Source organism: Spinacia oleracea, chromosome 2 (assembly GCF_020520425.1).
Source record: "Spinacia oleracea cultivar Varoflay chromosome 2, BTI_SOV_V1, whole genome shotgun sequence".
NCBI lineage: Eukaryota > Viridiplantae > Streptophyta > Magnoliopsida > Caryophyllales > Amaranthaceae > Spinacia > Spinacia oleracea.
The window spans coordinates 63,287,272-63,313,723 of NC_079488.1; the positions used below are offsets into that span (position 1 = coordinate 63,287,272).

The window sequence follows — 26,452 nt, forward strand, 5'->3', positions numbered from 1 at the left end:
AGAATTATTTTAATGTTTCTAATAATCATTCACCTCCTTTGGTCAAGTTATGAACATTTAAGACTCGTTTGTTCATATGATAGGTCATATAATTGACTAAAATGGATATTTCGCTCCCAAATTTCAATTAATGAACTTAAATAACTATTTTAAATGTGTTACATGTTTATTAGACTTATTTTTAATGTGTCTAAGACTTATTCTCACCTCATTTGGTCAAGTTATAAACATTCAAGGCTTGTTCGTTCATTTAAAGTCATATTTTAAGTAAAATGTCAAATTTCGCTCCAAACTTTCAATTAAGAAAACCTAACTAAGTGTTTTAAACCTTTTACATATTTATTAGACTTATTTTAATGTTCATAAAACTCATTCTCACCTCCATTGCTAAAGTTATGAACATTTATGACTCATTTGTTCATTAGAGGTCATATTTAGACTAAAATGGCTTATTTCGCTCCCAACTTTCAACCAACGGCCCTAAATAAGTACTTTAAACCCTTTACACGTTTATTGGACTTATTTTAATGTTTCTAAGACTGATTTTCACCTCTTTTTGTCAAGTTATGAACATTTAAAGCCCGTTTGTTCATTGTAGGTCATGTTTTGACTAAAATATCGTATTCGCTCCAACTTTCAGCTAATGAACGTAAATAACTATTTTAAACCATTCACATGTTTATTAGACCTATTTAAATGTTTCTAAGATTCATTTGAACCTTCTTTGGTCAAATTATGAACATTTAAGACTCGTTAGTTCATTATTGGTCATATTTTGACTAAAATGACTTATTTTGCTCCCAACTTTCAACGAATGAACCTAAATTAGTATGTTAAACCCTTTTACATGTTTATTATACTTATATTAACGTTTCTAAGACTCGTTCACGCCTCCTTTTGTCAAGTTATTTAAGACTTGTTTGTTCATTATATGTCATATTTTGACTAAAATCACTTATTTTGCTACCAACTTTCAGCTAATGAACCTAATAAGTATTTTAAATAACTTACATGTTTATTGTACTTACTTTAAATTTTTCTAAGACTCATTCTCATCTCTTTTAGTCAAGTTATGAACATTTTAGAATCGTTTGTTCATTATAGGTCATATTTTGACTAAAATGTCGTATTTCATACCAAAGTTTCAACTAATGAACCTAAGTGCTTTAACCCCTTTACATGTTTATTAGAATTATTTTATTGTTCCTAAGACTTATTCTCACCTCCTCGAGTAAGGTTATGAACATTTAAGACTCATTTGTTCGTTATATATATATTTTGACTAACATGATTTATTTTGGTTCCAACTTTCAACTAATGAACCTAAATAAGTATTTTAAACCCTTTTATATGGTTATTAGAATTATTTTAATATTTCAAAGACTCATTCTCGCCTCCTTTGGCCAAGTTATGAACATTTATGGCTCGTTTGTTCATTATAGGTTATATTTTGACTAAAATGTTGTATTTTGCCCCAAATTTTCAACTACTGAACCTAAATAAGTGTTTTAAACCCTTTACATATTTATTAGACTTATTTTAATGTTTATAAGACTTATTCTCACCTCCTTTGGTCAAATTATGAACATTTAAGACTCGTTTGTTCATTTTAGGTCATGTTTTGACTAAAATGACTTATTTCGTTCCAAACTTTCAACTAATGAACCTTAATGAGTATTTTAAACCTTAAACGTTTATTATTTTGTTTTTAGTGCCCTCAAGTGCATAAAATTTTAGATATAGTACGTACATGCTTTTATTATCCTATAACTCTATCTCCCATGTTAACATAACTTAAAGTCAAGATATAACTAAAAAAAAAAAAAAAGTTAGTTTGCCCCTATAAAACCGAGAGAGAAAATAAACTAAAATTAATACATCATAATTATATTGGAACGTCTCATGAGAATCATAAAAGACGTCACTTAAAAATACCATGAGCATAATTTTATAGGACGATGATATAGGTCGCAAGTTGCGACAACAAAATCTTGTCGCAATCTTACGTGTCGGCGTTTCATTGGTACACGTAGGCACCACATAGGCTACACGTCATCAATTTTTTTACTATCAATTCAATATTTTTACTATGAAAATATATAAATAAGGTAGTCAATACAAATAAGGAAACAAATATTTATTATATTTATAGTAAATATATATTTCTTTTTATCTTATAAATTACAAATTAAAAAAATAAAAATTATAATCTAATAATATCTATTTGTGTAATTAAAAAATAAATCGAATTAATTTAAAAAATACACTAAATGATAATCTAATAATATATGTAAATAAAAAATCATAATTATACATTACTTTAAAATATTATTTTAATTTTAATGATTAGGTTAGTTTTAGGTTTTTTTCATAGTAAAAATGTCGTTCGTCTCTCCAGCCACACGAGCCAGTAGTTCTCAAGTTCATCTAGAGAGGAAGAACGACACTTTAGCAATACGTCCATTGAAGAACAATTTTAAAATTTGAAATTCACTCTTTCTATAGCGTTTTTTGTGAATTTATGACTCTTAATTTCATCCGGGTGCTTTGTATTTCTGTATTTCTTGTTGTTTTTCGCTTGATTTTGAAAGTGGATTTAAAAATTAGTTTTTTTTTTGTGTGAAATTATGTCTATAAATTCCATGTGGGTCTATTAAAGTTAATGAATTTCTCCGAATTTTTGCAGTTCTTAATGTATTTTAGCTTGAATTTGAAATTGGTTTGCCTGATTATAATTTGGGTGAATGGAAAAGACGAAGGTGGATGAACAAAAGTTACAAAACCAATAATGACGAAGTACTTTTCCTAATATTTTATTTCCAATGCATTTGTAAATTATATTATTCAATAGGTAAATTTGGAATATAATTAAGATTTTTCTACCTTTTTTGTAACATGTATAATATGTTATAAAATCTAAATATTTTGGTTTCCAAATACATTTATGACACATAGGCGTGCCATGTCACCATTGTGACACGGCTTAAAGGTCGCATGTTGCGACCTTTATCATTTCCGAATTTTATAAACACGTCATTTGAAAAACACAAATTCTTGTAAAAAATCATCAGACATTTAATAAAGGATAAATTGTTTTTACCACCTAAAAAAATTGAAAATTTATTTTTTACCACCTAAAAAACATTCAAAACTTGTATTTTACCACCTAAAAAACATTCAAAACTTGTTTTTTACCACCTGAAATTGGTAAAATGTATGAAAATGTTATGTAGGGGGTGACAATAACGGTAATACTTCTTATATGTTATATTCTTCCACGATTCCATGTATTGAACTCTCTTTTTACTTCCTCAACTTCCTTATGTTTAATGAATGTGCATAATTTTTCACCACCATTAATTCATAAAATTGACAATATTTAATGAAAGTAAAGCAAGAAGGGTGAAAGAGTTAAAGAAAATCATATAGGGAGTGTAAAAAATTGGAGGGAAGTTGAATTAGATAGCCATCATAAAGGATTTATCTAATTTTCCGCTTTCAGGTGGTAAAAAACAAGTTTTAATTTTTTTTAGGTGGTAATATACAAGTTTTAAATATTTTAGGTGGTAAAAAATAATTTTTCGATTTTTGTAGGTGGTAAAAAATAATCTGTCCTTTAATAAATTATTAGACAATATGATACATTAATATCTCATACTTAAACTATGACTAGCATATTAACTTTTTTACTTTTTAGTTAGTAATTTAATGAAAATTTTGGTATTTACTAGTTAGGCCCTATTCTTTAGAACTGAACTGAATTAAATTGAACTGAATTTAACTGAATGCTCCTGAACTGCCAAATAAGTCATGAAACTGAAATTAAGACAAAAAGAACTGGACCTTACTACCTTAAAAATACACCACTTTTGTGTTTACTAGTTTATGAAATTTTTATTTTAAATTATTACGAAAGAGATATCTCAATTTTAAAATGAGAAAACTGTAAAGTGGTAGTAAATACAAAAAATTTGAAAATTTAAGATAGTAATTTAAAATAAAATTTTCATAAGATAATAAATACAAAAATATTGTATTTTCAAGGGAGTAAATACCCATATTGTCTAATTTAATAAAAACCGCGGATCGCACAAAAGTTGCGTGGTTGCGTCAAGAGACTGAGTCAAGACAAAAAAGAGTGTAAAGGAGGGGGTGCGGTTTACACACTCTTCACAAAATTCACAACATACCATCATCGTCTAGACCGACTCCTCTCTCTCCGTTCCCCACCTGCAATACCAAATGACTGCGCCAGCAAGAGCAGAAATCCTGCATCTATTCCGGTCACTCCTGCGTGAAGCTCGTAAATTCCCCGACTACAATATCAGAGAATACGCTAAGAGAAGAACCATCGATGCCTTCCGTCACAACAAATCACTATCAGATCCTTCTTCCATCTCTCAAGCCTTCGCTGAGGCCAACTCTCAGCTCGACGTCGCTAAGCGCCAAGCTGTTGTTTACTCCCTTTATGCCCCCAAAGTTCGGAGCATTATGGAAGTCCCCAACGAATAGACCATAAATTTTAGGTAATTCTTTTTTTTTTTTTTTTGTTGATTTGTTGCTTTGATTTTCCCCGATTAGGGTTTTTTGTTTCGGGTGATGTTGATTTTTTTTGTTAAGTGGGAAGAAGAATAGTATGATTGAATTGGATTGGGTGTAAGTTCAATTAATTTCATCTCTTTTCATATGCTGGACTCTTCGTTTCACTTCAAGCACTCGTGTTGCGATATTCTGACATGGGTATTGACACCTTAAAATTTTGTTTTTGGGCCAAACTTATAGGGTCAATTTTATTTATCTCCCCCATGAGTCACCCTAAATTTTGTCTCCTCTTTTCAGTTATGTTGTACTTCACTATTTAGATTTTCTGGGGTTTTTGTTTGTTTATTTTATGTCAAGTCAGAAACAGAATAAGTTTGACTGAGTTGCATTTGTTGTTGTGTGCATTTGGTTCCAAGTGCTGCCGTGCTGTAGGGTTAATTTGATTAACAAAATTCTGGTAAATGTGCAATATCAATTAGGGTTGCTGTAAAATATCAATTGAGGAGAAAGAAAAGACAAGAATGATGGCTGATATTCTGAGGGTAAGGGCCTCCATTACCTCCAACGATAGGACTATAGGAGTCTAGATCGATGGACAACCCATCTGCAACATTAATTTATGTATTCTTAGGGCTGTAGGAGCAATTGATGGATTAGGGATTGTGTAAATGAGAACATCCTAGTTTAGTGTAAGGCTCTTCTTTTATACTGAATTAATGACTAGTGATAGTAAGCGTCAACTGAGGGATTTTGTGAATTTCATACGGATTTCTGTTTGGATATTGTCTTTCGGTGGCCAAGCTTCTAGAAAACAACTTTTGTTTATGCGTAGGATTTCAGATACTATTTCTAAAGAAAGAGTTAGGAACACTTAGAAACAGATATAATATTACATTGTTTGGCCTACGACCCTACGTTTTATTCTAGAGTTTTCCTCTTTCTTTCTCTTTTTCTTTTTTATAATTCTACATTAACACCACCTAAAGCCATCATCGATAATGAACATACCACCATACCCACCATGTTCCAATCCCACCACCACTAACAACAACCACCACCTAGTGAGGTAGGTAAATGAAAGGCCATACCCATACGTAGTTTATGGGTTGCGCCACAACGGCATAATTTTAAGGGTCACAAAGGAACCAATCCCACCACCACATGTAAATAAGAAGCGTCAGATCTACTCAAATGCGAAGCTTAAGGCACTGGCACCAAAATTTCTAAAGGAATTTGCGAGTGACAGGGGTCTATGGTCGTAGCGGTGGATATGAAAATGGCTGATATGTTGAGCCTGAGGTGGTGAGTGGGTGGGGAGAAAGAAAAACACCCACTATTTCAACACAAATTAGTGCCACAAATATGCTAATGCAGTTATTGGTGGAGGTGAGAGCATGGTGTAAAAACTCGAACGAGTTAACTCGTATCACCCGAGTTAACTAGGTTTTGCAGGCTGACGATGCAATATATCCCGATTTGTAAAGGTGTTTTTGAAAACGACGGGATCTCGGCCTGTTCAATTGACCCGAACCAATTTTGTCCGCATTAAATGTTATTCACCATGTTTGACAAAAAGAAAGGAAAGAAATGGAGAAACTCCACTAAAGTAGATAGAGTAGAGAACTCCATTTTCAGATCTGAAACAAGAGAGGAAGAGAAGGTGGACAAAGGAATTCATTTAATTATGTCACGTGTACGGTTTTGGGGGAGGGGGACTAGGATAGGTGGTGAGTGGGGCTGACATTCTTTTTCAAGTTTCAAATTCCTACCGCGACACGGTCCGCGACTAACGCATTATTTCCGTTACCAAGACTCTGCGACCGTGACCGACCCCGATCGACACTGCATTTTCGATCTATTGGTGAGACCGTGAGAGAGAGGGGGTTTTGGGTTTGTTGGCCGTTAGAATGTTTACAGTGGAGGTGAGGAGGAAGTTGAGGGAGAACGTGATTTTTATTTGGGCAACGAGAATTTTGTAAATTGTGTGAGGGTAAAATTGGCCAAGAAAAAGTTTCATTCATTTAGCAAACTGCTTCTGTTTCTAACCTCTCTAGAAGCTATTTTGTGCATGTCAAGGAGTAGAAACTACTTCCTTAAAGTATTGTGTGTAGCCTAGACCGTCTTGTTTATGTTTTTGTGTCCTAGAAGCCCTCTTAGAAGCTTGGCCAAAGACCCTCTGAATTTTCATGACATCATGGTGGTTTATTTCGATTGTACTTATAATTAGGATGACACAACTGTTTTATGTTTTTAAGTTGTCTTTTAGCTTTGCCTTGGGTTGAGGCATTTAATACTCCCTCTCCATCTTCTCTTATGGGTTGCATTCTTGAGTAAACATGCCATTGACTAAAACTCCAGCAATATTTTCTTTCATGAAGCCATGTTGCCACAATCGGTGAAAAACTTATCCGTCTTGTATAACTGATGATTGATGATTGTGAGTTCTTGCCTAAACAGTGCCAGAAATGATCACATTATGCTTGTTCCACTAGCCAGTCTTCAGTAGCCACCCTAGCTCTCTCTTCTTTGTTATTTTCTGTTTTTAGTGTTGGCAAATAAATAAATGATGACTTTAAATATGTATGATGTGGGCTTTCATTGAAAATTTGGTGCCACATCTAAATTAAGCAGGTTGATTGCTTTCAAATCCCGACACGCCTAGGAATTTGTAGCCAATGGTACATCTACTTACTTTTGATGTACTGTGCATTTGTAATTCTTCCGTACGTTTGTCACTTTTACGCATGCGAGTGCACAAAATTTGATCATTACTATTCTCTTTAATAAAAAAGTTAATAAAAAGTTGATCTTTTGAAAATGCACATTGAGATGAATATAACAATATACCACATGGCTATGTTTTACAACAACAACAACGACAACAAAGCCTTAGTCCCAAAATGATTTGGGGTAGGCTAACATGAATCGTCGTAGGAGATCGTCATTGTCACCAAACAAACCAGAAAGGAGCAGGAAGTAAAAAAGAAAAAATAAGGAAGAATAAAAAATAAAAATAAAAGATAGAAAGAAACAGAAACATGGAAGCTGTATAAGTCAAATGAAGTCATCAATGTATATTCTCTCCCTCCACTCTGTCCTATCCAACGCCATATTTTCCTCAATCCCAAGAAAGCTCATATCGTGTTCAATCACCTTCCTCTAAGTTTTCTTAGGTCTTCCCCTATCCCTTGCAATTCTATCACTTTGCCACCCTTCTATTCTCCTAACCGGGGCATCACTTGATCTTCTGCTTACATGTCCAAACCATCTTAAACTATTTTCCATCATCTTAAACTCAATCGGTGCAACCCTTACTTTCTTCCTAATAATCTCATTCCTCAAACGATTCTTTCTTGTATGCCCACACATCCAACGTAACATGCGCATCTCCGCCACATTCATCTTGTGCACGTGACAATGTTTCACTGCCCAACATTCCGTGCCGTATAACAAAGCCGGTCAATTGCCGTGCTTTGGGGCGCCTGAATCACATAGGAACCCCGTAACACCTTTCCACTTCAACCAATCTGCTTTGATTGTATGGGCCACATTGCCATCCAATTCTCCATCCTTTTAGATAATAGATCCTAAATAACAGAACATTTCAGAGCCTTGGACAATTTTCCCATCTAAGGTAATCTCCCCTGTCTCTTAATCTTAGACTCCACTAAACTTACACTCAATATATTCCGTCTTGTTTCTACTCAGCCTAAAACCCCGAGATTCCAATGTTTGTCTCCATAACTCCAACTTACTTTCCACTCCTTTTGTTTCATCAATCAACACAATATCATCTGCAAACATCATGCACCAGGGTATACCATCTTGGATTGACCTCGTTAATTCGTCCATGACTATAGCAAAAAGAAACGGGCTAAGTGCGGAACCTTGATGCACTCCAATCGTAATGGGGAATTCTTCGGTCTTACCAACACTAGTTCTCATACTCGTGCTAACTCCCTTATACATGTCCTTGATGATATCAATATACTTCATTGGAATTCCTTTCCTACTTAATGCCCACCAATGAATTTCCCTTGGTACCTTATCATACGCCTTCTCCACATCAATGAAAACCATTTGTAAATCCTTCTTCTTATCCCGATAATTCTCCATTAGTTGCCTTATAAGATGAATGACCTCCATAGTCAATCTCCCAGGCATAAATCCAAACTGGTTCTCCGAAATTTTCACAGTTCTCCTCGATCTTTGCTCAATAATCCGCTCCCAAAGTTTCATAGTATGACTCATTAGTTTGGTTCCTCAATAGTTGGCACAATCCTGAACATCACCCTTATTCTTGTACAAGGGGATGATAGTACTTTTCCTCCACTCTAATGGCATCCTATTATTTCTCCAAATCTTGTTGAAAAGAGTTGTTAACCATACAACCCCTTTCTCTCCCAAGCATCTCCAGACGTCGATAGGTATACCATCGGGCCCACTGCCCTCTTGCGTCCCATCTTTTTCAGTGTCATTTCGACTTCTCTCTTTTGAATTCTTCGCATAAAGTCTAGGTTAACCATATCCCGATGGATATTTATATCCCCAACCCTTGATCCCGTTGAACAAGTTATCAAAGTAGAACCTTCATCTATCCTTGATTTCCTTATCTCCCACCTAAACTTTTTGATCAACATTTTTCACACATTTAATCCTCCCGATGTCTCGCGTCTTTCTATCTCTCATTCGAGCAAGTCTATAGATGTCTTTTTCCCCTTCTTTTGTATCCAATCTTGCGTAAAGATCATGATTCACCTTTGCTCTAGCCTCTCTTACGGCATTCTTTGCTTCCCTTTTAGCCTCCTTGTACTTCTCGTAGTTCTCATCACTTCTACATTTTCCCAACTCTTTATAGCATTCTCGTTTGCTCTTTATAGCTTGTTGCACAACTTCGTTCCACCAAGATGTGTCCTTACTTGGTAGCATGATTCCTTTAGATTCCCCTAGGACCTCTTTCGCCACTAGACTTGCTATGTTTTATTGCATAAAGATGTGTCATACCACATGACTGTTTTATTTACATAAAATTCACCAACAATAGTCAAAGTAGAATATGTGAATAGTATAAAAAGTCCCAACGCTGCGCTTATTAAAAAATGGAGGAAGTATCTTTTACCCTTGTATGTAACGGAGTTCTTGAGCTTATTCAGCAGCCTTTAACTGTCGTAATGCCATAGTTATTGTGAATTTCTTGCCTGAACTAAGCAGCAGCAACAACTAAGCCTTAGTCCCTATTTGAGGTCGTCTAACATGAACCGTCATAATACCGTCAGCGAAAGTGAAGCAATAAGAGTAAACGGTTATGTTAAAGAATAAAGAGAGAGTAAACACACAAAATTCAGAAAGTGAAGGTGAGGGACTGAGGCACGAAAAAAAGGGAACAAGAATACGAGTATGAAAAATTCGGTCCCTTGCCTGGACTAAAATGATTGAAAAAAATCAATGGTACAAGGGACGGAGGGAGTAAACCCCAAGGTTCTAAATATGTTTAGTAAGGATATCTCCTGGGAAAAATTGTTTAGTAAAGATAAATGAGCGTGATGACTCTGATGAGCAAGTGAGAATGCCATATAAGAGTCGGTCTTTATATGCTGCTATGTTCTATCCTTCTAATGTTTCTTCTTTGGTGCGCTTTGATGGGGCCAAGCTGTAACCTGAGCCCTTTCCATCATCGTTCTTTTACCTTAATGGAAATTGGGAATAGAAAATAAGGAAGTTTATCTCCATAAAATCTGCAAACCTTAGAGTTGTTGAATATAAAATATACAGCTAAGCACCTGCTGTCGTGGATATTTGGGTGGTCAAGATTTGCAAAACCTTTAGCCTTGGCCAGCTTTGACAAAGTTGATATATGTCCAAACCACTGTATCAAAACCATCTTTTGTGTCTGCCTTTAATTGGGATCTTCTGGCGAGGATTTAGGGAAAAAATCTTGAGCATGAAAGGAGAATGACAAACAAAGTCGCTGATTTGCTAGCTCAGAGTTGTAGAACAAATGTTTCATTTAACTTTTAAGGTAATTTTGTTGGACTAACAAAGTAGCAAGTAATAACCTGAATTTGTGTCAGATGTAGTTTTGGAGGATAAACCTCCTTGAACCTTGTACCTTTTCTTTTGTTTTTAATTTCATATATGAACCCTGCTTTCATCCAATAAAAAACCATTTTTAAACTGGCTGAAGCTACCAAGTTGATATGAACCTTAATACTATTGTGTTAGGTTCAGGTTTTGCCTATTCGTAGATGCTATTCTCTGTTTATTGATTATCATAAATCAAGCTAAATTCTTTTGGATACGTACTTGGGTGATGTGGAGAGGGAAAAATATGGAATACTATCCCTGATTATAGAACTTTTTTGCAAATGGTTCTATATAATTACGGAAACAGTAGTAGTTTTCAGGAGAGGAAAAATTGGCAAATAGAAGGTAAAAACATGAAGGATTTCTCCTACAAGGCTCGTGTGGATATCCCCCATGTGACATGTCCATGGACCAGTTGTCACCCTTAGTCATCATGTTTTCAGTTGAAGATTTATAGTCTTTGCTGGCAGCTTCACAAAGAGGGAGTGGGAGGGAATTATGAATGCACATATTACGAACGTGTGTAATTTGAGGTGAGGAGTACGGATACCATATGGTTGCTCCTTTGCTTAGGGACTGTGGGTGGGTCTGCTAGTGTCTAGGCCGTGTGGAAGTATAGAACAGAATAAGTGTTTTTATCAAGTGACACCTCATCAGTAAATCACTTAAACTAACAGTGTGTGTCGTCGATAGCCTTATAGAGTTACATTTGTCTATTTCATGAAAATCTTTAGTGTTTTCTGCGATACGTTGAAATGTGAGGTATTAGGTCCTTTATACTATATGATGAAATATTGACTGGGGTGACTATTAATATGTTTGTTTTTAGTTATTTGCTTATGTTTCCCTTTCATAGCTTGGATGGTATGAGCTTCCAATTTCTCATTGTTTTGCTCCCCCTGCACTGCAGATCCTGCTGAGGCTTTTGCGGCTTTCTAATTAAGATTTGGGATTTTATGAGCTTATCATGTACTCCGGGGATGTGTGCTGTCTGAAGAGTGTTGAAGCAGAAGTTTTCCTGTACTCTAGTGGTGAAAACTAGATGATCTATGCTGTTGGTTGTTGATTGGTCATTTGATTGATATGCATTTCACTATTTGATGCTCCTTAGAACTTTTAACACATTTATATTAGGATTTGTAATGAGTGACCATTGTTTTCTACCAAATGATAAAAAATAAATTAGTCAACTTACCATGCTAGTTAAGGCTCTTATTAGTTAAACTTTCAGGTCAAATACACAATTGTTGATCATGTAGACATTTAGTGTCCTACAGGAAATATCATCCTTCAAAATTGCAACAATAAGATCCTTGTTGCTGAGTCTCCTAATTCCTAAAGGACTTTAGATTGTGGCCTGGATGCTCATACAGAAGTTAAATCTTAATTTTCTTACACAGCATAAAGACAACTTGCATAAGGCATTAAGGTGCATTGCACAACCATGAAATCCCTTTTGTTCCTTACTTCCTCCCACTCTCCCCCGCCTTCCGACGGGTCTCCTAACCTAACCTGATAAGCAATTTCAAGTTACACTTATCATTTGTTCAAGTGCAGCTAAATTTCTTTGTTATCAGTATGAATGGTCGTCGATCTGGGGTCTCTTCAAAGCAAAACCCAAGCATCTTAACACATCTTCAATTTACTGAGCAATGTAATGAACTGATTCTCAGCCCAGCTTACACAAGTTGACAAGTACAAGAAATTTCACCAGAATTCAACCATTCTGGGATCATCATCAATGAGAAAAGAATAACTAATGGACATGAAGAAGTCTTTAAGAATTAGATTAGAAATCTACGCACACATTACAATCTTTCAATACAGGAAAGCTAAATGATACTACATCATAATAGCAACAAAAAAAACACATTCTAATTCACGACAAGTCAATTCCACCTACAAGCTAAAATACATAAGAATTCCAAATCCGGAAAAAAGAATGTCTATTGCAAAGTTGCAAACAATCTGAAGGAGAATGCCAAACTCATTTCTTTATCAAACTATTTTTACACCAGGTTTCCTTGACATGAAATCCACTCTGGGTTCCATCTTTGCAGGTTCTGGAGTAGTGGAAAATGTGAACTCATCTTGGTTCTCACACTCTTCACTGACTTCATCACTTCTAAATTTCCTCAACTCTTCACTGCTTTGTGAGGACCCTTCGACATCGCTTTGTGCTTCTTCTTCGTCGTGTGTTCCTTTAGTAGAATCTTCAATCACATCAACCAGCCGAGAAGTACTTCTGGAGGAGTCCCCATCAGTATCATATAACCTAATCAAGTTTCCATCCTCTACAAAACAAACACGTTTTCTGGCATTCGAGCTCTGAGCATGTTGCTTTACATTTAATCCATTTTTCAATCTATAATTGCTAGCTATTTGACCAAGTAGATCATCATCCTCATCATCAACATGCTTAAATTCGTCGATATCAGCATCTCCAAATGCTTCCTGCTCCTGCTCCTCAAGCGCTTTCGCCATCCTACCAATATTTTCAACTCTTTCCCTCAAATTTGCCATTAATTTCTTCTCTTTATTGTCTACAGTTCGAGTTTTCGAACCCACATTATGCCCTGAAAACTCCTTAGTATCACGAGCAGCTATATTATCATTCCTCGCCAACCTCATGCTCTTGATCTTCATGGTTAGAACTTGACGCCTCTTCGCACAAAACCCATCAACTAATTCTAAAAATTCAACAATCTCTCTAGTAACTGTCCTCTTACTGTCTCTAATCATCTTATCACCACTCTACACACACAAAACCCAGAATTCAAAATTGCAAAACATCAAATACCCAGAAATCAAAAATGCAAAACATCAAATACTCAGAATTAAAAAATGCAACATATCACAAATCACAAATTAAAAAAATGCAAACTATCAAAAACCCATAATTCAAATTGCAAAATACTATCAAAAACCCAGAAGTCAAAATGCAAAATATCAAAAAACCTGGATTCAAATATATAAAAAAAAAAACCAGAATTCAAAATTTTAAAAAACCTATCAGTAAAAACGCAAAATCTCACAGACCCAGAATTCAAAAATACAAATTTCAAAAACGCAGATAACCAAACTTAATTTAAGAACATAAAAATTGATAAACAGAATTGCAGGCAAAGCAGAAAATTACCTGAATAGACTCAAGTTTATGGAGCAAATCCATAGCATTATGAGAGAGAGAATCAAAATCAACAAAAGCTTGACGAGAAATTGAAGACTTAAAAGTAGCAAGAGCGGATTTAATGGAAGCTAGGTCTTTGAGCTGACGAAGAGTCCTTGATCTATGAACAAGATAAGCCCTAAAATGGGCTTGAATTATTCGAGCAGCAGCATCTCTCAAGGAAAAACCAGAAGTTGAGTATTTCTGAAGGGAGGATTCAAGGGCATCGATTCTTTGGAGGAGAGAGAAAATAAACGGATTCTCTTGATGCGCGGGTCTTTGATTTTGGTGGTTTTTGGGGTGGAGATTTTGGTGGTTTTGGGATTGGAGATTTTGGTGGTTTTGGGATTGGAGAAGTTGAGAAACAATGGCTGCGACATGAAATGGATCGGTGGTTGGAGGTGATAATGGTGGTAAATGGTGGCAAGAGGGTGGAGGTGGTAGTTGGCAGCAGCAATAGGAAGCAGCGGTGGTGTGGAGGTTTTGCTGGTGGTGGTGAGGGTGATGGAAGGCCATTGGATGAATCTGAGATGGATTTCAGGGGAAGAGAATAATTTTTGGTTTGGTTGGGTTCATTTTTTCTTTTACCGCATTAAATAAGAATTTTTTTTTTTTTAATGCAGAAATAGGAAATATATTACCAAGAGAGGATTAAACCTTTATAGTTTTGGAACATACAAAAGAGCCTATATTTATTAGGAGGTGTGCCATCCCAAAAACCAATATTGGCACAACCATTAAACATCATTAAGACTAGGCTTGCAAAAGTTAATATATAGACAAGCAGACTAAAGAAAGTTAGAACCACTGGATTGTTCTTTATACACTGCATCCTGGACCAAACCAAGAAGCTAAGTAGTCGCTTCATCATCAAGAACCATCTCCATCTCATAGTCATGCACCAAATTTGTGGGAGGTTGGAAGTGGTACACCTTCAGAGATTTCATCTTCCTTCCAATCTCAGCAAGGCCATGAGCAATCTTATTCGCATCTCTCTTAACATGGAAGATAGAAACCACCCAGTTCCTCTGCAGCAGTGAGGTAATATCAGTGATGAGCGATGATAGCTGATGATCTTTGTAGCTTTGTGGGTGCTCCAGCATGAATTTCAGAGCTTCAGCATTAAATAAGAAATTATGGTAACACCATTCCTACGAAGTTATGGGGTGTTTGACCATTAGAGTAGCTTTTTGAGATGAATTAGAGGTTTTTGACCTTTTAAAAAAGTTAATTGGAAGTGTTTAGTTAGAAGAGATTTGGAAGAGAGTTTTGAGTTGAAAAAGCTAATTCTTAAAAGCTTAATGGAGGTGTTTGGTTAGGAGAGGTTTGAGGGAAAAAGAGCTTTTTGGGGTGAATTAGAGGTTTCACTTTTAGAAAAAGCTAATTGGTAGTGTTTGGTTAGGAGAGGATTGGAAGAGAGTTTTGGGGTGAAAAAGCTAATTTTGAAAAAACTCAATATAAGAGCCTTTTGCAATTAGAGGTTTGAGAAAGTGGATGAAAATGACTATGGCCCTGTTTGGTTAGGAGCTGTTAGCTGTTAGCTGATAGCTGGTTTGACTAGCTGTTAGCAGTTAGCTGTTTGCATTAGCTGATTTGACTAGCTGGTTGCATTAGCTGTTTGTGTAAAAGTGGTTGGTAAATTAGCTGATAGCTGTTAGCTGTTTAATATGTAAAATGACCATTAAGGACATTGACATGCTTTATTTCTTATTAATATTAGACAAATATTTTATTGGGTTAATTTTTTCTCTCTATATTTTTCTAATAAACTTTGACTAAATAAAATAAATTTATTTTTTTTTAAAAAATTATTCTTTAATTAATTTTTTTTAATAATATATATTTTTCAAATAGATAAATATTAATAATGAAATTTTAAGCATGATTGCAATATACTTCAATGGCTTCAAAGTATGTATATAAAATTTATTACAACAAAAAACGAATCTAGTAAGTATGGTGAAATGAAAAAGAAAGTGTGAGTAATGTTTTTAGGAGAAAAATATGTACCAAAAGGTCTTGCACGCACAAGGTGTACAATAAATTTATTGTACACCAAGATAACTTTTATCCATTTTTTTGTAACTTTAATCTAGTTTTGATTAACTTTTATATTAGTAAAAAAAATTGAGAGATAAACGTTTTAAAGGGTAAGATAATTAATTTTATACATTATTAGTGATTTTGAAGAAATAAGTTTTACTAAAATAAAAAAATTTATCACTAAAAATTAAATAGCTTTTACATATATAAGCTTAACTTTTAAGCATTTTGAATTAACTTTTATTCCGGTCTACAATATTTATTGTACACCCCTTGTAAATAAGATTTTGTGAATACGTACCAAGGTTGATAGTGGTTGTAATAATAGGCAATAGTAGGACAAAATAGTCATTTTCATCCACTTTCTCAAACCTCTAATTGCAAAAAGCTCCTATATTGAGCTTTTTTAAAATTAGCTTTTTCACCCCAAAACTCTCTTCCAATCCTCTCCTAACCAAACACTCCCAATTAACTTTTTCTAAAAGTCAAACCTCTAATTCACCCCAAAAAGCTCCTTTTCCCTCAAACCTCTCCTAACCAAACACCCCCTATGTTGTCCTACTATTGCCTATTATTATAACCACTATCAACCTTGATACCCTTCACATTTTTCTCCTAAAAACATTACTCGCACTTTCTTTTTTATTTCACCATATTTACTAGATTCGCTTTTTGTTGTAATAAATTTTATATTAGTACTTTGAAGAAATTGAATTATATTGCAATCATGCTTAAAATTTCATTAGTAATATTTTCTATTTGAAAAATATATATTATTAAAAAAAAGAACAATTTTTTTTTAAAAATAAATTTATTTTATTTAGTCAATGTTTATTAGAAAAATATAGAGAAAAAAAAGTAACACAATAAAATATTTGTCTAATATTAATAAGAAACAAAGTATGTCAATGTCCTTAATGGTCATTTTACGTATCAAACAGCTAACAACCATCAGCTAATTTACCAAACACTTTTACACAAACAACTAATGCAACCAGCTAGTCCTTTCAGCTAATACAAACAGCTAACCGCTAATAGGTAGTCAAACCAGCTATCAGCTAACAACTCCAATGTATGAGTTTTTTCAAGTAAAGGTTCGAGAAAAGTAAATGTAAAATGACTACTCTGTCACAATATTACAATCTAGTGGTGGATCCAAGAATTGAGAGATGGGGTTATGGGGGAGCAATCCTACTAATGCAGGTTCCAATAGGCTATTAACAAAAAAAAAGGTCTAATTCCCCTAGAAAAGTTATATAGCACATAATTACATCAAAATCACTCGCTTCATTTACATTATTTGTCTTTGCAAGTCTCTGACACCTACAAAGTACTCCATATGTCTAATTAGACTATGTAACTTATTAATTTTTTAAAGATTTATTTATTAATGTTAAACATTTTTTTAGTCGTACCCTTAGAAAACACAATCAAACTATTACACTTTTTATAAAATGGTAAACCAAATTTAACTATACTACTATGAAATTTCAAATATTAAAGGTAAATATTGTGTGTCGGCTGAATGAAATAATGTCGTTGGTCCAAGTATGCATTAAATGCTAAGTCTAATAAATGCGATTCAGTATTAATTCATTATGCAAGTTAAAAATTCAGTGAGATCAAGTGAACTGTATGCCTAGCTAGAGGCCGCTTCAGCTCAAGTGGAATTAATAATATTAATCCACAGCTTACTCTTGACTGAACCCGTAGGGTCACACAAATAGTACGTGAACTGATCAAGTATTTAAGTGAATTAAATACTCCATTTATGGATATTCGGAATCGACGTATCTCAGTTCCAGTGGGAGCTGAAATCGTCAAAAGGGAAACTATGAATACTCCGGAAACGATGATATTGCCGGAAACGAAAATATGGATCGTATCGGAAATATAAATATTATCCAAGTCGTAGATGTTGCCGGAAACGGAAACATGATACGTATCAGAAAATATTATTGGAAATGGAAATATTGTCGAAATCGGAAATATTGCCGGAAACGGAAATATTGTCGGAATCGGAAATATTATCGGAGTCGGAAATAAATTCCGGAATCGGAAATATTAAATATTTGTTCGAAACGGAAATTAAATCCGGAATCGGAAATATTAAATATTGTTCGAATCGGAAATGAATTCCGGAATCGGAAAACGAATCGGAAGCGCGACGTACGAAATAAACATCGGACGAGCTTGCTAGACGCAAGGGCCCAGCACGAAGCCAGACCCGCGCCTTGCGAAGCCCGCGCAAAGCGAGCAACAACGCAGCAACCCCGCCTAACCAAGGCAGGCCCAGCCAAGCGCAAGGCAAGGCCAGGCCCAACTGTAATACCCCATATTTTTAGGCTTTTTATTAATCATTTTGTAGACACCTACTTTTGTCCCCATTCCCGAAAGGGAAGGTTCGATGATGAGAACATAAATCTCCACTTGGAAACGCATCTCCTATAAAATAACGAATCTCGATCACCCTTTTCATTTCACCCGAAACCTGCTATTTATAGAAACCTGCTATTTATGGAAGCCTGCTAAAAATAGTAAATTGCCGTAATGGGTAGTTGTCAAAAGTGGCAAGTCATAAAAGATAGAAACCCGTCAGAATTAGGTGTTGCACTCCAACATAAATCCTAAATGAGATAGAAATTACAAGAGGAATCCTATTCCTAATATGATTCGAAAATAGGAGTTACGTATTAATTAAAATCCTAACGAGCCTAGAGTTCGTAACGGGCCCAGACGCATTCCGTCATGAAGTTAATACGCACTAAAAGACTCGAATAAGTCTCAAACACTCCGGATTCTAAGAGTCCAAATCTGACGAAGAAAACAGCCCAGACCCTATTTTCAACGCCTGGCTCTGGGCGCCGAAATCTTCGGCGCCCAGCCCTGGGCGCTGAAATTACCTGGGACGTGTTCTTTCCTAATTCTTCGTGGATTAGAGCTCTACAATTCTATCTTTCCACGAACTCTTCCCTATAAATACAGCCCCAAATTCGACGTGAACACAACACACAATTCATATTCTGAGTATTGACTCCAACCCCTAAGCCTAAGCCTCACGCTGCGAAATTAATCACGCGTTCTGTCGCAATCGATCCAAAAATCGAACAGAACGTATCCTGTCCCGTAACTTGAGATTCGTTAAATAAAAGGAGAAATAGCAAAGTCAAAGTGGTTAGTTTTCTGAGAACCGTGACGCACCTCTCAAGGGTGCGTCGTAATGTGCCCCTTTGCATGATTTAATTGGTTTCCTCCCCCTTTTATGAACTGTTAAACTAATTAAATCTGATTGTTCTATCACGCCTAATAAAGATAATATTTTTGGAAATTGGATTATCATGCTAGGTCCCTTAAAACAATCTAAATCAGATAATCGCGATCGATCTAGTATTATATGTTGCATATTGTTAAAATCAACTCAGATTAGTTTAATAGTTTACGCATGTCCCTTCAATTATTTATGCTGAGCTAGTAAGGATATCCTGCCTCTGGAGTTATCGAAGAGCGAGTACTCCTCTCGGTAGTTACAGTCCCCCGAACCCTCAATCTCTACCTTGCGGGTGTATGTTGAGAGATCCCCACACCAGGGATCACAAGGGAACCTACGGCCGTCGTGGTCAAACATAATTGCACTCCCTTTATGTCACGATAACCGAGTTTTGTCAGTTTTTCTCATTGTCGTTAAAAACTGAATGGCGACTCCTATATTACTAGTCAATTGGGTGTAAACTCACAGGAAATCCAATTACACTTGATTTGACAAGAAGAAACGTCACACCCACGAGGGACGAGGTCACGCATTAGCCTCGTGCTTTTTCGACCCCCCTCACAGTGGCGACTCCACTGGGGATAGTGAAGGAAATACTCGTGCTTGTAGGTAATCAAAATAGCCGAAGGGTGAAACGATCCTACCTCGCGTTTATTTCCCCTTCAAGTTGGGGCGACCTGAAAATCAGCATATTAATGTGAACGGGCAGAACCGCATAACGAATCTTGGCTCCCTTGGATGTTTCATCTCGGGAGTTTGGACTAAGGATACCCATCGCCAACCGAGGGGTGCATACGCTTTGAATGTTGTCCACTCGGCACTTTCGCTAGTAGTACACCCGTCCCAAACCCAATCGCTTGCCCATTAGGTCCCTCTCATTGGTGCATGCCCCCTTGGCTTACATCGTGATTGGCCTCTTGGGCTAAATTCGTCTGTTGAAGGCACTACCTCGACCGGGGCATGTGTTGGATCTGCGATAGAAGCGGTACCAAGCCAGGCGCAAAAACTACCCATAGAAGCCTATCATAAACTACATGACATGTTATTATTGCCTTATGATGTAATGTTAGTTATGTGTAGCGAAATGTATGATTGTGTGTGACAAACAATGTTAGAAAACCAACGACCTTAAAAATCGCCCAAACATTCATAAACCAATTGGCCAAAGAGTTATACCAAAATACGTGTTCCGCAAACCCGAACGATCGCCGCAAAAATAAGCGACGCTCGGGATGGCCCGTAACGAATCCCACAAACGCTGCACAACGCATAAAGGACGTTATTGGGCAAGCACGCAAAATCAAAGTCGCATAAACAAAAAGTATACGCAAACAAAAGACGAGAACCAGCCAGGGACACATTTTCAACGCCCCTGGCTGGGCGCCAAAATTTCTCACGCCCTACGCTGGGCGCTGAAGTTGCTGCCTGGCCTTTGGGTCAGGCGCAGCAGCCTCGGTGCCCGCGCAAAAAATACGTAGCAAAAAAAACTATTCGTAAAAAAATTGCTGCAAGGGCGTGTGAAAAGCACTCGATTCTTAAAGCGACTAAAAAAAATGAATAAAAATAAATAACTCTTTGTGTCGTTGATTAGGTCTCCTACGACGACAATGCTCGGCACCAAAACCGAGCATGCTAATAACTATGAATGTCACACGGGCAAGTGTGTCGAAAATCCAAAGAATGACCAAAAGAAAAACCAAAAAGTGTACCAACAAAAGAAAGAGCGAAAAAACCAATAGAGAGAGTCAAGAGTCTAGACTAAGTAATGACTAAAACTTTGGGGCCTAAACTTTAGCTTATCTTATGCATAGGGCTGGTCCTGCCACTTGGTGCTGATCTGAAAATCAAAGGTTAGTGCGTCTCGAAGATACATCACCAACACCAGGTTTAGTGACTCCAAGCTCCGTCCGCCATCCCTCATTTCAAGGATCTCCGCTTCCCTAACCTCGATTCGCACCCTCAAATATGTCTATAGAAGAGCTACAGAACCAAATGACCCTACTCATGAACCGACTGAAAATGGAAAACGAATCCTTAGCGGCTGCGCAAGCCAAACATTTTGCATTACTGGTCATTTGGCCTCCCGAAACCGAATTAGTCCAAAAATTCATTGACAACCTGGACCCAACTTACAAACAACATCTTAGATACTTGAGCCGTGATACCTTCAAGAGGGTTTATGAAGTAGGAATGAAGATCGAGGATGACCTCACAAAAACAGTACAAAGCAAACCTGCATACAAGAGTAGCACCTACCACAGGGGCCCCAGGCCCCAAGCCCAAGAGGTCCATGTTGTGAAAGAAAATCCAACCCGAAGGAGCCCGGGAGGGTGGACCCGAAATCGAAAGTTTGCCCCACTCGGGTCGACTCTAGTACAAGCTTTCCAAAGACTAACCAATCAAGGAAAACTAAGGGCCATAGGCCCCACACCCGACTCTCCAGTCAAAAGTAAGTACTGGGTCGAGGGCGCTCGCTGCGAGTTCCATCAAGGGAAGGGCATGATACTGAAAACTGCTGGAGACTAAAAAACACGATCCAGGATATGATAGAGGAAATAATACCTCTCCCCAACGTTGGCAAACCCAACAACAACAAGAGCCACTCGGTTCTTGTCACATCTCTCTTGACCAACCAGAAAATATGAACTTTGACCCTACGGCGTATATTACACCCCAAGGTGCACCACTCGCCATGGTCCCTATGGATCAAATCGAGAGAGAAGTGTGCGGTGTGTGGGACGATGATGCTGAAGATGTCTACCTGCCTCAAGTATCGGGCCAGGACCTCTTTACTGAAACTTGGCCCAGATTTGAAATTTCCCATGACCGCCATACCTTGGATGAGGCACCTCACCTCACCAAGACCAAAACAGCTGAAATATTGGACAACCAGGCTCTATGGACATTGTTTAACGAATCAAGGACTATGGAGAACGAGACTGTGATGACTACCCTAGCTTCACAAGATGAAGGTTTCGATCCAACCCGGTTAATCTCTCCTGCATCAACACTAGAAGAGGGCGAGAACGGATGGGTGAAGACATGTCAGCGGGGCAACACAAAAGGGATAGAATTCAAGATGAGTACCGGCGGAGGACCAAAGTTTTACGAGACTAAACCCAAGGTTTGAGCCATAGAGAGCACCTTAGTAAAAAAAAAGCGCATAGTAATTCTTTAAGATTGATGGAAAAAAAAATAAAGGCTTTAGATGGTCCTAAGACCCCTTAGAATATAGGTTAACTTTGTTTCAGTGTTTTCCTTACTTTTCAAATTAACAAAGGCGTAAGATTTCTCCTAAAAACTTTTATTATAACACTAAAGAAACACCAAATGTACTTGCAAATACAAAAACAAAGAGGCGGCCCACTCTAGGCCCAATAAACAAGGCCCACTCGGTCTTGAATCGTGACACCGAAATTCATCAAAAAAGGAATCCCCAAAATAAGCCACCCTATCATATTACCACAACATGAGGGTCTAACCCATGCAACCCAAAGGAATCAAAAAGGAAATCAAAATAATGCAAATGTTGCTAAAAAAAAAGACTCATAAAAAATAAACACCGCCCCCCGCATCGACACGCACCTCAACCCACTCAAAAAACCTACACGAAGATCTTCATATCTTCCACACACTAACCCCACTCTCAACCGTTTCGAGTCACGAATAAAAAAAATTAATCCGGACAAAAATGCGTCTCACGCTAACAGTAAAAAAAGCCTCCGAAATAGCGTCAAAATTGATTTTAATACGAGTAAAAAAAGTGAAACACAAAACAAAGAAAAAAATAAAATGCAAGAACATGTGAAGCAAAGCGTCGAAAGGACCGCCCAGAAATCATTTTCAGCGACCAGGGCTGGGCGCCGAAATCTTTGACGCCCCAGCCTGGGAGTTGAAACTCTCTGCCCGCCTTACTTTTTCCAGAAGTGATCGTCATTTTATCCGCACATAACGGAAAAATAACGAACACTTGGGGGGTACATCACGTATCCAGATATGCGTACCAAAAAATAGCCGTACAAAAAACACATGGAATTTCATTTTTATGAACAGATACGCGGCTTACGGCAAAAAAAAAAAAAAAACAGCAGACTAAAATAATGATAATACTTCACTCATTTTACCGATTAAACAATATGTTTCCACCTCAGGGCATATTTATTAAAATTCGGCATCCTAGAATTTATTCTAGCTAAGAACTACGCGCGACCTGATTCTAACAAAGATACGTAGGCAATCCTATTCATGGATTCGGTCCAATCAAGTAAAAAACATATATACATTGTGCAAAAGTGTTAGACATGTAAAAAAAAAGAGAGAAGCAAAAATGAAAGTAAAAATAAAATACGCCTTTATTAAAAAAATGATAAGAAGGAAAACAAAAGTGCTAAGAAGGGAAAAACAAACGCAACTGAAATAAATAAAGGGCACCTACACCCTAGCAAGAACTACACTACTCTAGTTCTTCCGGATCATCAAATAAAGTCTTGTAAAGGGCAATGTTCGCAGGATCCACCCCAACAGTCTTCTGCGCTCCCCCTATATCAATCTCCATAAGAACCGGCTCCTGGACACTAACTTCCAAAGATGCCAAGGCTTCAGAAACATTCTCAGTTTGAACGGTTATAGCCCGCTCAGCCTCAAGGGCACAGACAATGGTGGGGGAAGGATTATCAACATCAACCAGATTAGTCACTGTTTCTACTGGCGGTTGAACTTTCCTAACTCATACATTGTTCCGGCGACGATCTCCGCGAGAGCTTGCATTTCTTTTAGCAACGACAGGCCCCTTCATGTTAGGCATCTGCTTAGGCCTAGAACTGGAACGGGAAGGAACTTCCTTTCGCTTTCGATCAGGACGAGCTTTCACAGTCTTAATACCATGGGTGCGAGGATTAGCAGAATCACGACCCTCATATCTAACCCGAATACGAGGTATCAAAAGCTCAGCCGGCTCCCCATTTCGAGCCTCGGTCCTCACAGCTTTATCATCGGAACTCATCCACAACTTGTAGTTTTTAGAAAGACCCACAAAGCCATTTGTAGCCACGGCCCAACGCGGGAGACCATCATAATACTTAGCCCATGATTGAACCCGCGCTTATGAAAAGGCCGCTACTTTAGGTGGTACTGTATCAGAAAAGGGGATAGTCTGCCTTAAGCCGTATTGACGCATGACTCGGTAAGGAAAGATATAAATGGGCCGAGATAGCCCCAACAAAGAAACATAAATCGACACATCAGAACCCCCCGTCATAGTAGTCAAACCCCACCACGGTACCACCCACTTAATAGAACAGATACCGTGAGTAAAAAAGGAGGCCCACTCGGCCTCGTCCTGGCCTCGGTGCAAATACTTCCGGTTACCCAAGGCTATAGGGCGATAATGTTTAGGATCGGCAGGAGTTTCTAAGAGCCTAAGTCGTTCCATGAGCCAAATCTGCAAAAGACGGGTACGATCAGATCAAAAAATAGACAAACAAAACCTGGGGCGCAGTTTCAACGCCCAGGACCAGGCGCCGAAAATTCTAACGCCCAGCGTTGGGCGCTGAAACTCAGCTCCAGGCGAGACGAGTAAAAGAAAAATGTGAAAAAATATGTGCGCAAATGAAAGGTCGATTACCTGCAGCAATAGGGGGCTCCCCTTAAAATATTCAGATTTGACATTCTTCTTCAACTCATCCGCACTCAGCAAAGTCTCGGCAACAACCAACGGCATAATAGAATAGCAACTTTCCATCTGGCTAATCAAAGGGATCAACCTTATGTCGCCGAACTCACCATTGTTATTCGAAAGCAAATAATGATTCAACAAGAAAAATATAAGGGCTCGAATGTTCAATTTCTGTTCGGTCATATTTTTACTAGGCCTAAATTGATGTTTTACAAGCTTTGCCAAATCAACCTCATCACCTACAACAATCTCAGCGAGCATGTTACCATCTAGTCCTAGGAAAGTCCCTATGGTTGTTTTACCCTCTTCAATGGTGCCAGGCGTGGCAGGAGTAGCACTAGTAGGATAACCAAGGATCGCAGCAAATTCATCTGGCAAAGGACATATTTCATTGCCCCGAAAGACAAAAACATGATGATCGGAATCCCAAAAGCTCAGGGCAGCATACAAAAAGTTATAGTCAATATTAATTTGTTGTAAGCCTAAAAGTGCCTCTAAGTGGTATTCTTTCCACAAAGCCTTTTCTGTAGGAGTAAGGACTCTTAGCCAACGCCTCACAGCTCGTTGGAGGGAGAAGGGAGGAATCGACATGACAAAAGCAAGGAGGAATTAAAGCTAAGAAACTACAAGAGAGAAGAAGATTGTGAGTGATGGAAAAGAGGGACGTATCTAACCCCTATATATAGCTGAAGACGTCAAGTAACATCCTGATCCCATTCGGAAACGTGCTGAGAAATCCGAAAACCAAAAATCGCCAGGAAAAGACTTTCAGCGCCCACGGCTAGGCGCCGAAATGATTAACGCCTAGCCTTGGGCGCTGAAAATGCAGCCCAAGGCCCGGATCTCACAAAACGCGGAACAGGAAAGGACTTAAAACCATGTTGGTAGACACAAGGCCCTATTGCAATCAAGATCAAGCCCGAAAGCACCGTTAGCCCCCAAATAGTGAAAATGAATGTTGAAACTTGGTCGAAACTTAGACTCGTCTCAAGGAATATATGTGTACACTTTTCAAAACAAATATGAGAAAAATAAATATCAAGGTCATTCTTCGAAACACCAAAAAATATTGTTAAGTCGTTGGTTTCCCAAAAAATGTCTATTTGTCAAAAGATTAATCCGGGCCAAGCTAAACCGGATATTATTGGAAAATAAACTTCGTCGCCCGGAAAATGAAGTCGCACTCCACTACTTCGTCAAAATAGCATACCACTATAAAGGTCGCTCGCACATACGTGCACGACCCCAAACATGATTAAAGGACGGTATAAAATACGTACCTCTCTTGGCAAGAAATGACCGTCAAGCCCGAGTGCTTGGGGGCTCGAAAGAAAATATATACTCCAACAAAGAGTGTGCGAAGTCAAAATCATATTCCCGGACGCTATACACAGTCCTATTTTTGGATAATCTCAAAAGAAAAAAAAAACGGATTCCGACCTCATAGTAAAGGTCGCCGTTGATACTTGTACATGGTCCTCTGATCAAAGACCAAGCGGTGGCAAAAATCGAGCCGTAAAGACTAGCTCGAAACCACAAAAGAAGACGACCACAAGACGAAGGTCCGTCTAAGCCTGTTGTCAACCCACATTCAGGTTACAACTAAGTCCGAGCATCCCTCGAAAGAATTTGCTCTTGCAAGAATGAATAAAAGAAATTCTCAAAAGAAATC

At 37.5% G+C, this 26,452-nt stretch overlaps 1 protein-coding gene across 1 annotated transcript; it reads right to left on the reverse strand.

The window, feature by feature from the left end:
• Positions 1-12,386: 12,386 nt before the first annotated feature.
• LOC110796615 (BAG family molecular chaperone regulator 8, chloroplastic) lies at positions 12,387-14,433 on the reverse strand. The gene is made up of 2 exons (XM_022001680.2): positions 13,766-14,433; positions 12,387-13,380 (listed from the first exon to the last, which is right to left on the reverse strand). The coding sequence occupies exons 1-2, from the start codon at positions 14,309-14,311 to the stop codon at positions 12,625-12,627; spliced, it is 1,302 nt and encodes a 433-aa protein (XP_021857372.1). The 5' UTR covers positions 14,312-14,433; the 3' UTR covers positions 12,387-12,624.
• Between the last annotated feature and the right edge of the window lie 12,019 nt (positions 14,434-26,452).

Coding starts and splice junctions, on each gene's coding strand:
- LOC110796615 (XM_022001680.2), bottom strand. CDS start 14,311: ATGGCCTTCCATCACCCTCACCACCACCAGCAAAACCTCCACACCACC. Junction 13,381..13,765: donor ATAAACTTGAGTCTATTCAG/GTAATTTTCTGC, acceptor TTGTGTGTGTAG/AGTGGTGATAAGATGATTAG.